At 39.7% G+C, this 13,236-nt stretch overlaps 1 protein-coding gene across 1 annotated transcript in view; it reads left to right on the top strand.

The window, feature by feature from the left end:
• The window catches only part of LOC128742361 (homeobox protein aristaless), an 87,871-nt gene that overhangs the window by 17,723 nt on the left and 56,912 nt on the right, over window positions 1-13,236 (top strand). Inside the window, exon 2 of the mRNA XM_053838698.1 lies at window positions 928-973. Coding sequence (XP_053694673.1) covers window positions 928-973 — 46 coding nt within the window. The remainder of the gene's footprint in view (window positions 1-927; window positions 974-13,236) is intronic.

The following is a 13,236-nucleotide window of genomic DNA, read 5'->3' as shown; positions in this document are numbered from 1 at the left end:
AATATTTTTGGTCTTATTCGAAATTTTCCAGTTCATCATTCTTCGTATCAGACACTTCCTCCTTTTCCAAAATATTGGTAACAAGTTTTAAATTAGCGTTTGTAACAGTATAAGTGAAATTGAGAAGTGAAATTGATTCTTATTTTGTAAATTCAAGCAAAACGAATAGTATTTGAACAAGATTGAGGTATGGTGAAACCGAATTAAAACAAATATGAACTAATAAACAAGACAGAAATAGTTTAGATATGATTGACATAAAAGCCATTAAAACTATTAAGCAAGATTATTTGCTTATTTAGATCACCGTGACACTAATATTATTAGAACTTGTTGATTCTTTTCGGTGAAAATAGAAAACTATTGATTTGGTGTGACGTTTCTGCCTACTGTTTTCCTTCGGCCATCATCAGACGTCTACAAAACAATTATAAAATTTATTTACTATTACATTTTACATACAACATAAAACTTTCAGTCAATTTCTTAATTACAATACAATGACCAATACAACAATACAATGATGGCCGAAGGAAAACAGTAGGCAGAAACGTCACACCAAATCAATAGTTTTTGATTTTCACCGAAAAGAATCAACAAGTTCTAATAATATTAAGCAAGATGTTGAAAGTCACGTAAAATGAAAATAAAATTCTGACATGAAAATCTTTTACTAAGTTGAGATAAACTTCTATCTAAACCAAACTTGGGAGAAGTAACCTATACAAAATCATGGCAATATTGATTTGAAGAATTGAATTGAGGTAAATAGTTCAAGAAATAAAAACTACAACACAGAATGAAAAACCACTTGAATTTAATTAATCCAAATTAAAGCTGGCCTACCTGCTACCAAGGCTTGGGTACGCTAGTGGTGGTAAGAAATTAAAGATTGAATTGTTTTTTTCTCTTGCTTTTTTTTTACAGGGAGGAACTGGCGATGAAAATCGGGCTAACCGAGGCACGAATACAGGTGAGCTATTTCTTGTTTTGATATTCAATCATTTGGACCCACAATTAAACATTTCCTAGAAATAAAAAAAATAATAATGTGTTTCATAAACATGTGATGAAGTTTACAACCATCGCATAATTGACTTGAATAATTACGGATGGGTTATTCCATTTGAATTCGTGCCGGATAATTAACACTCAAACGTACTGCGATTAAAATAAAACCTAATTCACTCTACTAGAGGCCAGTAGTAATTAGCAATCCCACCAGCAACGATATAAATATACACACAAACACACTCGCCATCCATCCAACTGTATATATAAACCCTAATGAATTCTGATTGATTTTAAATGCCATCTAAATTACCAAACTGTCACCTTCGGCGTTTGCGGTTTGCGCCTTCAGTGCTTTTCGGCGGAACCACACTGAAGCTAGACGTAGGTATAGCATAGTTCCCAGGTCGTATGCTGGCTGGCTGACCGTTTGCTTACCGGTCTTACTGTTTTCCAATTCCAAGCAAGCATGGTCGTCGGTCGCCACTTGGTAACACCCGAACAACCCGCTTTGTGCTCGAGACACCCCTCGTGCGGTGCGGAGGACTAAAACCAGATCGTCCACCTCTCGCTCTCTCGTGACGGTTGTTGGTGCGGTGACGCCCGGCGCAAGGCATTCGCAGCCATTTTGACGCTTCCATTTACCGAGGTGTGCCGTTGTTGCTCTCCGCGGTACCACACACTGCACTGGCGCTGGTCTGCTGGACTCTCACGGAGGTAATTTTTCTCCGACCATTTCTTGGAAAACCGATTCCCGACTCCGATTAGCCTAGACTAAATTTATAGCTTTAATTAGTAAGCTTTTTTATGACTGATGATTTTACACCTTGCCGCGTTCGCGTTCCTATCGCCGGCCACCCTCCTCACCGATGCCGAGACCGTCGCGTCGCGGAAACGAAACGAGCCGGATTGCTGGCCTCGAATGGCCTAATTGAATTTTATTTTTTATAATTTTAAATTATGCTAATAGAAAAAAAGCCGGCTTCATTTGGTAAGTGCCACCGCACCACACCAACCGGTGCGGTCGGTGGTGCCTCTCGGATCAGGAGATATTTAGCTTAATTACGCGTGATCTAATTTCGAAGATTGTCGTGTCAATAAATTACGATTCGGAGAGTCCTGAACCTACTCCAGGGGAGGGCACGCAAAGCTGGTACCTATCGTATCGGTTCGTTTGCAATCAACTAGTTTACTGTGGTACTTAATACAGTCTGAACTATGCCGCAAGGAGGTATGCAATTGGTTCACTGAGGCAAGAGTGGCGATTGGGTTGATTATTACTCTTACTTTAAGTTTTATGCTACGTTAATTTGACGGCTTCTTAAAAGACATATAGAATTTAATACAAATCATCGAATTTGTGCCATATTCCAACCCTTCAGAACTCCGTAAACAAATACCAACATGGGTACAGGTGACCCGCACTCAGGAAAGGTCTTTGGAGGGACATACAACTAATACCTATTTTCAATAGATACCGTCGATGATCGTCGGTGTGAGTGTGTGTGTAAAGCGGGGTGCTTAATGGCCAATAATTGCTGCCGACAGCAAATGCAAGCTTGGTTGAAACCGCTGCCACTCAACTGGCTAGTATACAGCGGTTACCAGTTATGATTTTTAATTAAAAATTACTACCAACCGGCTTCTCTCCCACCAGCACTCCCTCCTAATGCCGAGGTGGAAAACTAAGTATCGTCATGTATAGAGGGCTCACTTTGTTTGCTTTAATTAGTGTAATGTCTATTTACTTTCCTGTGTGCTTTGCTTAGGCTTGCTGCTGGCGATATTTGCTGCCACTAATTATGTGCAAATTTTCTTGTAGCAATAAATTACACTAGATTACGTCTGGCTTTAGAGCTGTCCCAAGCCATGACTCTATAGCTTAGCTAATTTTAATTTTCGAATTCACATGGAAGTTTCTTTTCACGGGGAAAAATTGCTCAGACACGTTTATCACCTTCATTAAAAAGCACAGCTTTGCGAAGATGCAATTCTAATTTCTCCACGGTTATACATATGCATGGTAGGTATTAGCCGAGCGCTCGGCCCCGCTCGGAAAGTCGGAAAATCGTGTAGCCTCCAAATGCGCCAAACCAATCATCAATTGTTTACCTCGCTTACATACAATTGGATTACGGCTTGCGGGCTCCAATCATAATCGAACAACTTTTGCCGATGAGGCTCACAATTAGTGTAAATTGCATTTTGAAAGCCTTTCGCCCATCATCGATCGAATGATACAATCGGCATGAGAAGAAAAAAACTGCCTTAAAACCAATCGTCTTCTCGCAATTATATATCTTTGCCCGCTCGAAAAACATTACTGTTTCGGAATCGAAGAAACTCGAGAATGACGACGGTTGATCCTTACGGCCAAATGGCTGATGGATATGTTATTAGCATAATTCGAAACCTTACTCGACTCGGTCTCGGTTGTTGTTTGCAACTTAATTAATTTGATTACATATAATCATACAAATCAGACCTTTTGCTGTCGATGAAGTGGAAATGCTCTCTGCAGCTTTGCATGGGTAAAAATTTGTTTTAACTAGCGAACTGATCTGGGCTTTTTCCCTATGCGCTTCCAACTTCCCCTGACGACGAAGGGTTATCCCCTGTCGGAACGTAAAAGGAAAACCGGAGTTGATTGGTGTATAGGTTAAGCGACTGCGTGCGCTAATTAAAACTGCTTTTAAAGCCAAATTATAGCTTTCCTCGGTAGGGAATAAAAGCTTATTTGATCCATGAAACGATTTGAATCACTTTTTCCACTAAAGTACAACCAACACGAGCCAAAAAGGAAGGTTTTTCTTCTGCACATTGATGTGATTTATTTTATTCAACCCAGACCCTGAGAAATACTCGAATAACTCTTCATGAAAATCAATCGTCAATAAGCGCAATTCATCGTATAACTAGTTTTGAAAACATACTTAATTTTCTTTCGAAATATCGTTTCCTTGCTTTGGTGCTTTGCTGACTTAGTAAAAGTTTTGATCGAATTTTATAGCAATTTACTTTAAGATGAAAGTTCTTCGAGAAGACTGCCATTAGCTGCTTTCAAACCCATTTAATCATAACATAGAGGATAGGCTTTTAAAAATAAAATGCGGCCTGAATAGCGTCATATTAGCTACGCAATAAATTAAATAAAATTTCAAAAAGAAAAACGCACATTTGGTTAAAATAATTGATATTAAAATTAACTGTAAGCAGTTTACATGCTTTCTTTGAGCTTAGTAGCATTTCAAATGAAACAATAAACGCATAGAGCGTTGGCATTGCAACACCAACAAAACTACAGACTATTTCTCAACTGGTTAATATTCAAAGTAGAAGGGTCTGTGTACCAGGACACAAACGTAGGCTTAGCGTAGGACTACGAATGTATACATCTAAAGGTACAGTCCCTCCCCTTAAGATTGATACTACGGACTTTTCTAGAGATTTCGTATAAAGATATTAAATTTGAACATTAGCTCGAATGCTGTGTATGCTTAAATTCGATAATCTACCATCTACAATAATTTATGAATTCCACTTTAAAATCTGCTTTAATATTTTAAATGATGGAACACAATTCGCTCTGTGTTAAATATGCGCTCGTAGCTTAAGACGCTTTGACTTGTGGTTTTTGAATTACCTAACTAGTTGAGCCCGAATCTTCCGATCCGGAAAATATAAATGTCTATCAAGAAAACTGCGAATAAAGGATGTCCTATATCAAAATGCACCACCGAAGAAACGCTGTTGAAAATTACCTAATTGACCGATCCTTTTCAAGCTTTCAGACAATAAAATATAACCCACTAGTAAGCTTTTGGTGTATTTAGGGTAAGTTGTCCTATAATGGACCCTTTACCTATAATGGACCTCGGGTGCAGTTTCGGCGTTTATTAGCTTGTGCTTCTTAATTCCGAGGAAATATGACATGAAACAGAAAATACTAGACAGACCACACATTCCAGTTTATAAAGATTTAGCTGCTTTCAAATATTAATGCCTTAAAATCGATATTTGCAACAAGTGAGGGTCCATTTTAGATTAACGACGCAAAAGATGTCGCTATTAGTGGACCCTCTTCATGCAAAATACACTAGAATTCCTATAATGGACCCAGTCGCTATCATATTGTAAACCACCAGGGCTATTAACCCATTATGTCCTAGCGTATGATATATCATACCCCGTCTTCAAAACCTGTTTAGTGCTGAATTTCAATAGTGAGCATTGTTAATATATCACTACAAGAAAGATAAGACATCACTCTGATGTGTGTGTGGGATAAACTGTCAGTTTTTGTCATTTCATCTGTATTTTTAACAGTGCAAAGTTGTGATAAATGGCGGAAAAAAAATTGAAACACGGCGAAACAAAACTTTGTCTCCTAAACGCATGAAAATGTCTACATTTTGTGATAAAACATTACCTGAAATGTAAAATGATTTTTTTTATGTAAAGTCTATCACAAAATTCGATAATAAATATGTAAACAACTTTGCAATTTGTTTGTTTGAAACTGAGCGTGTGAAATATGAAACCTGCGATATTTTGGCCTTGAAACCATTCCAAATGACGGTTTTGGGTTTCCCGCCATATTCGAGCCATAATATAATGGAATACACAGTTTCACTTTATTTGGCCCAAATTTAGGTATACCCGGGTCATAATGGGTTAAAAGAAAACGGACACTTGCACTAAAAAATGTGCAAAACATAGAGATTTTCAACATAAATTGATATTTTTTTAGGCTTAATCGAAAATTACTCGTATTGTAAGTACCGTCGGTTGCGTGTTTAGCGTTACCAGTTTAAAATAATTCGTGGAAGAAAACTACTCAAGTACTAACTGGTCCACTAATGGTTAATTTACTTTATTTCATTCAACTTCAATACCATAACCGTATACTCGCACTCCATTCAAAAAGTTTTGTACAATATCTGACTGCAGCTGTACACTGCTGTCTGTACGGAAACCCACTTTTTCTACATGTCTTTGTTAGATTTGACACCCTTGGGATGCTTCTGTAATGCCTGCTTCATAATAACCCAGTATTTTTCGATGGGCCTTGCTTCCGGGGGGTTCGTGTCCTTGGGTACGAAAGTAACCCCATTGGCTTCGTACCACTCCAGGACAGCCTTTTGAATAGTCACACGAAGGTCGTGAGACCCTCGTTGTGCTTCGACAGAGGAAGCAAATGCTTCTGTAGACACTCCTTGAGGTAGATCTGTCCGTTTACAGTCTCGGTAGTCACGAACGGAGCACTCCGTTTGCCACATGAGCAGATTGCTTGTCAAATCATATATTTCTTGGCAAATTTTAAAAACTTTCTGCATTCTTACTTTCTCCGGAATATCAAACTTGTGCTGGGCGGTGAAGTACAGTAGCCCCGGAAGCTGCCGGAAGCCCGTCATGACATAACTCTTATCATCCATGATGAGAGACTTGAGGATTTTCCAGGCGTTTGCACTAAATAAATTCGAGACGTTGCTTTTCGGGTGACGCCATTTTTTCCAATTTTCAAAGAACTGACCGCGATAAAAAATACAGTGTAAACAATACAATCTAAACTACTTCTACCCAAATTTTCAAGAGAAAATACCCAATGGGTAATTTTCTACAGCGTTTCTCCCGTGGTGCAATTTGATGTGGGACATCCTTCACTTTCCATTTGCCAGTGTTTGCGAAGATGTTTAACCTTTACGTCCCCGTCATAAAAAGTGATGGTAAAGTACGGAAGGGTATTTCCAGCCCATTAAGCGGTGGCCTGAACAATATTCTGGAATTACGTTGAAACTATATTTATTCGAGACAAGATTTTTATACCAGTTGATAGAATATTATTTACTGAATATCGGCGTGTATTTTGGTCTTAATGAAACGCTACTGAATTTGAGTTATAGTCGCGAGAAATGATGAAGTTGCTGCGGCTTAATCGGGCCCATTTTCAATAGTCTGAGTTTTTTAAATCCGACAGGTCGAAATAGCCTGCACAGGGATTAGGTGCTTTGCAAAAACAGATCAAAAGAGAGACTGATGGATAACGTATCGCTATTGCCTACATTCCGAGCTCATTGGAGATAATTAGTTTTGCAGTGACAACAGCTTGCTGCTGGCGCAAGTGTATCATTGAATCGTTCATATACAGTAGCACCAGAAGCAAATGGTTGTCACTGAAAAACTAGTTATGTCAAAACTAGTTATGTCAACACGATAGAAGAGTTTCAGGGGCAACTGCGTCACATCTTGGTAGTAGTGTAAATAAAGGACCATATGCTGAAATTAAAAGCAAAATGCTGCTAATGGCTAGTGAATGAATATTGATTTATATTTTCATATCAGAGGGGAATTTCTGTGTTCTTCCGTGATAAAAAGAAGTAGAATTGTTCTGTAATAGCATATTCACAGCTGTTTAGTTTCTAGAATAAGTAAATGTGATCGTAGTTGTGTGTTTTCCAAACCATCAACAAGAGCGGATACGCGTAAGCGATTGCTGCTGTTTTGTTCAGCTTGGTTACGTGCTAGTGGAAAAACAGTGTACATACATTTTTAGTACATTTTTATGAAAATAGTTATAACACATTAAAGCTTATGAGTGCTACATTCGTTTCAGTATTTTTATAAAGCGGCAAAGTTTTTATTTGGGAAAGTGTAGCCAAAAAACGTAATGTATGCCGAAATTAGCAGCAAATACCCTTCCGTACCCTACTTGCAGTTACACTTTTGGCTCTATCTCCACCTATTTTCATTCGATTTTTGTGTAATTAGTCTTAAAAGAACTACGTTAGATTGACCTTTAATGAAAAAGTAAGTTGACAAATTATGGTGCGTAAAAGTTATCCATTTCATTTGTGGTCAATAAGAATGAATCTTACACTATCCTGCAGAGCACAAGTTCATGTCCCACACTCTGAAACATGCAGTATCGGTTTTACCGGAACTGAAAATTGGCCATTTTGAATTCTCTTCAGTAATATGGCAAATGGGATATCAAACCAAAGGGTTTTTCAACGTGAGTCCTTGCGTGGACTTTTGGGTGTATTTTGACCCGATCTGAACATTCCGGAATATCCGTTGTCGGTTCTACTGGAACTCAAAATAGGCCTGTTTGACTTTTCTTTAGAAATATTTCAAATCGCGGAATTTGCAACACGAGTTCTTGGGTGGTTTCAGTGATTTGATACTCCATTTTCCACACTTCGGAAGGAAAATTGAAATCACTAATTTGGAGTTCCGGTAGAATCGACAACGGATATTCCAGAATGTCCAGATCGGCTCAAAATGCCTGATACCCGAATATTCGGAAATAGTACCACATGCTGATCTGAGTGCCTTGCTGTGGAAGTCATTTTTGACTACGAATCAAACGATTATAACAACGACCAACATGATGTTCTTCTGTCTACCTCTCGACTGCGTGTAGAGATGCCAATCCCGGGGGATATTTCAAAAACCAGTTTTCCGGTATTGATAAATGCAATACCAGTAAAACCGGTAAAAGTTAATGCTTGAAAACTACATTTAAAAATTGTATGACTTGAAGATCTTTCCATAATGAATGGTACTCAATTTCTTTTGGCAAAACTAATTGACTAATTCATTAAAAAATAATATTTAACATTGCCAAGAGAATTCACCGGTTTCTTCTAAATAAGAACAAACTTTGATGAAAAAACTTCCGGAGGCAGAGAATCTTTATTCGGTGTCCATGGAAAAAGAAATAACAATTCCTAGCGGTAAATTATAAAAATGGCATAAGAAAACCCTTGTTCAAGAGCTTTTAATAAGCGGCTGACATTTATGACAAATTATTACTGCAAGTTCAGTTGATTTGGTCCCTCTGTCCGCTCGGTTTCTGAACTAATTCAGTTGACTTTTAAAATAATAAAACCTTGGAGAATTTTATTATCAAAACATCCTTGATGCCTTGAAGAATATTACAAAGTCATCACGAAGAGTGCGGTTGATTATAAAATGAATAAATTTAAATCTACGAACTCTCTCTGAAATTCTACCAATACAGTAACTCAAACAGTAGCAGTGCGATACCTGACAGGTTCGTAGTTTAGAAGTTCGTAGAATTCGTAGTTCATAGAGTTTGCACTTTTTAGTGTATAGTATGTCGATAGCGGCCAAGGCTGGTTCTAGGGTTGCGAATTGCGACAAAATCAAACGACTGTGACAAGAAATCGGCTTCGCAAAACGCTACGGTAATGATGCCTATGCCGCCGTATGAAGCTGACAATGTACAAAACCCTTATTTAACCGGTAATTCTTCAAGTCCGAAGCTGTGACGTCACTCAAGGTGGAAATACGCACCCTTGTCGTGTTTGACCGGAAGATGCTGTAGATGATATTTGGCGGAGCACAAACGGAAAGCGGAGAGTGGTGGAGGCGTCTTCTCGCAGGATCATCTCTGCTGGGATGCAACGTGTACAGTATTTCGGAAGCCCCTCATCCGTCCGACCCAGTCGAGCCTCCCGCAGCCAGTGTTCATCACAGTCCTCCCGGTCCTGCGGTTGGAACTGGAGGAGGGGTCTTCCTGCCCGCAGACTCAGGCAAGTAGTTATCATCCGGTGACGGGTTTTTGCCTGAAGTGTCTCGAAATTCCAGCGGCTTCGCACCCCTGCCATTTCCCACGGAGCATACCACACTCACGCGTAGCACTGTCTCTTTCTCACAGTTGGTGTTTTATCAAAATGTATGGGGATTACGGACCAAAATAGATTACTTCTTTATTGCTGTGGCTGAATCAAACTTCGACATCATCGTTCTTACCGCAACGTGGCTCGACAAGAGAATCTACTCAGTGCAGTTGTTCGGCGATTCATTTACGGTATTTCGTTGTGATGTCTCAACGAGGTTAAGTGCTTCCATCGATCCTTCCCCCATATGCAAAATGCAATACACTCGAACAAATATGTATAAGAGTTAAGTTACCTGGTCACACAATGAGCGTAGGAGTTATATATCTTCCCCCAGATCGCAAAGGCGATCTAAACAGCATAAGGATCACATCAGTTCCATCGAGGCTGTTTACTCAGACCTCAGCCTTTCGGACTTCACGCTATTATTCGGCGATTATAATCAATCCGGTCTTGTTTGGAGTTTTCCTGGGCATGCACCGTTTGTGGTTGACAGCTTGCGATCGAACATTTCGGTAGCTTGTGCTGCTCTTTTAGACGGTTTCTATCTACATGGTCTAACGCAGATAAATACGGCGGTCAACAGAAACTCACACCTGCTTGATCTTGTTTTGGTCAACGATTCTGCAACCTCGTTTTGCTAAGTCCATGAACCTGTTGACCCAGTAGTTCTACTTCGCTAATCATCCCGCTGTTGAAGTGGTAGTGGACCTGCCAGTCTCGTTTAAATTTGAAGATATTGTTGACGCTAGTGACTTAGACTTTCGTCCAGAAAATTTTTCTACCTTAGCCGAAGCAATCAGTCGGGTCGATTGGAGTTGCCTCGACGGTTTTCCAAATGTTAACAGTGCTGTTAGTCACTTCACCCAAACCATGAAACACGTGATCTCCGATTGTGTTCCCACTCGTAGACCACCTCGTAAACCAGCGTGGGGCGATGCTCATTTGTGATTTTTGAAGCGCCTTAGATCTTCTGCTCTACATTTTCTAAGCGACAGTTTAACATAGCCAGCAAAAATTAACGAGCTTATGATCTACTCTTATACAAAAAGTACACTTTACGAATGCAATCCAACTTGCGCAGAAATCCTAGATCATTCTGGTCGTTCGTGAATTCCTAGAAAAACGAGGTAGGACTGCCTGTAAACATGTTTCTGGGTACCGTCTGTGCGAACACTGCCGTAGAAAAATACGAACTCTTTGCCACTCACTTCAAGAATTCCTTTAACACTTGTGTTGCTTCGGAAATGCAGACTGCCTCTGCAACCAGAGATAATCCATGCGATGGGATCAACTTGAATATATTCCATATAAACGATCAGCTCGTTGAAACCGCGATCAAAAAGCTCAAATATTCGCTCGCTGGTGGATCAGACGGAATTCCTTCTTGTGTTCTGAAGAAATATGCTGCAGCTATTGTTCGCCCACTGGCGATGTTATTTGAAACTTCTCTCCGGCAGAATGTATTTCCTGAATCATGGAAAAAATCCATCATGTTTCCCGTACACGAAAAAGGAGATAAGAGGAACGTGGAAAACTATCGAGGTATCACATCACTTTGTGCCTGTTCCAAAGTGTTGGAAATCATAGTCCACGACGCTCTTTTTATGTGCAGTTCGCAGTTCTTATCCGTTGATCAGCATGGATTTTTCCCTAGCAGATCAGTTGCCGCTAACCTAACGCAGTTTGTTTCGTTCTGCTTAAACAACATGGAGGAAAATGCGTAAGTAGATGTTATATTTATACAGACTTGAATCGGGTGGAGAAACTTGGAATTTCTGTCGCTTTCATCAGATGGATGAGGTCTTACCTCACAGACCGTAGTTTATGCGTCAAAATCGGTCCGGCAAAATGGCAATCTATCTATAATGTTTTGCAATCTATCAGGGGTTCCACAAGGAAGCAACTTGGGCCCTTTGCTTTTCACACTATTCATTAACAAGCTCTCTATACTGCTGCCTGCTGGATGTCGTCTGTTTTACGCGGACGATGTTAAGATATACCTGCCAATAAAAACCACACTTGACTGTTTGAGATTGCAGCAACTGGTTGCCCTATTTGAGGCGTGGTGTACGAATAATTTGTTAACAAACAGTGTCTGCAAATGCAGTGTTATCTCATTTTACCGCAAACTGAACTCGATTACCTTTAATTACTCTATTCTGGGCCATGCGCTGCAACGGGTTAATCATATTCGCGACCTGGGAGTGAATCTTGACTGTGCTCTCACCTTTCGTTTGTACTTTGAACAGATCATCTCAAATGTTAACATGCGTCTCGGTTTCATCTTTAAAACAGCTAACGAGTTCCGTTTCCAGCTAGCTGGATTGCAAGGATTGAAGCAGTATAAAAACTGTTCGTCCGTTATGCTCTTAGAATGCTACCGTGGAGCAGCCCGCAGGACTCCATATGACTCACGGTGCAAATTGCTAGGTCTTGAAACCCTCGAAAAGAGGCGTACGACAGCTCAAGTAGTGTTTGTTGCTAAGCGCCTGATCGGGAATATTGACTGTCCGCCTATCCTGGAACAGCTGAATCTATACGCTCCGGAAAGGGCTCTTCGTACTAGGAATTTCCTTCATCTTGACGCTCGGAGAGTTAATTACGGTCAGTTTAATCCGATAAGATACATGGCAGCTCAGTTCAACACCGTGTACGAGCTGTTCGATTTTGACATCACCATAGACACTTTTAAAAGACGACTCCTGCAGTGACGATAGCTTTTTGCCTTTTAAGTGTAGTTTTGTGTAAAAGTATCTGTAACAATATGTAACTCTTAGTTAGTCTATAGTAGTGTTCATCAAGACAATATTGTGTCGAATGAATTTTTATAAATAAATAACAAAATGCATCCTAAGGTCCACCCAAGAACTCGCGTTGAAAGATCCTTTGATTTGATACCCCTTTTGCCATATTACTGAAGAGAATTCAAAATAGCCAATTTTCTGTTCCGGTAGAACCGACAACGGATATTCCGGAATGTCCAGACCGGATACACTGTTGAAAATTACTGTTGAAAAACAACCGAGATGTAGCCATTTTAGTGGCCATCACCTTGCCTCAACTCTCGCCGCGTCCCCGAAGGGACAAGATACAAAAGTAGTTGCGACCCAAGAAGAAGGGAGGTCGGGTCCGAATAAAAAAAAAAGTTCCGTTTCTCTCTCAATATAGGGATTACCGGAAAGAAAACAGATTCATCACCTGTATGACGCTGATGTTTCCTGTGCTGTTCGTTATTGTTTACGATATTGTATCCTGCGTTATCGTATCTTTTGTTGACTGTATTGTCATTTGTTACTTTGCTACAACGGTTACATACCCGTTTTCATAAACAGACTTTTGGTGCAGCTATGGGCGACCAGCTCTCACCTATAGTAGTGGATCTTGTCTAGTCTTCTAGCACTTGCTAGCAAGCAAGCGATTAATCAAAATGCAGCAAAAAAAAAAATCAAATATCAAAAAAGCAAATAAGTGGAGATAGAGCCAAAAGTGTAACTCCAAGTAACATCATTTAGGATGTCGGGGACGTAAAGGTTAATGGATACAAGTACATATGAATATAGAAAATATCGCGGTAGTT

Source organism: Sabethes cyaneus, chromosome 3, assembly GCF_943734655.1.
Source record: "Sabethes cyaneus chromosome 3, idSabCyanKW18_F2, whole genome shotgun sequence".
NCBI lineage: Eukaryota > Metazoa > Arthropoda > Insecta > Diptera > Culicidae > Sabethes > Sabethes cyaneus.
Note: the sequence above shows the minus strand (reverse complement) of the source record. Positions and strands in the feature narration are given on the sequence as shown.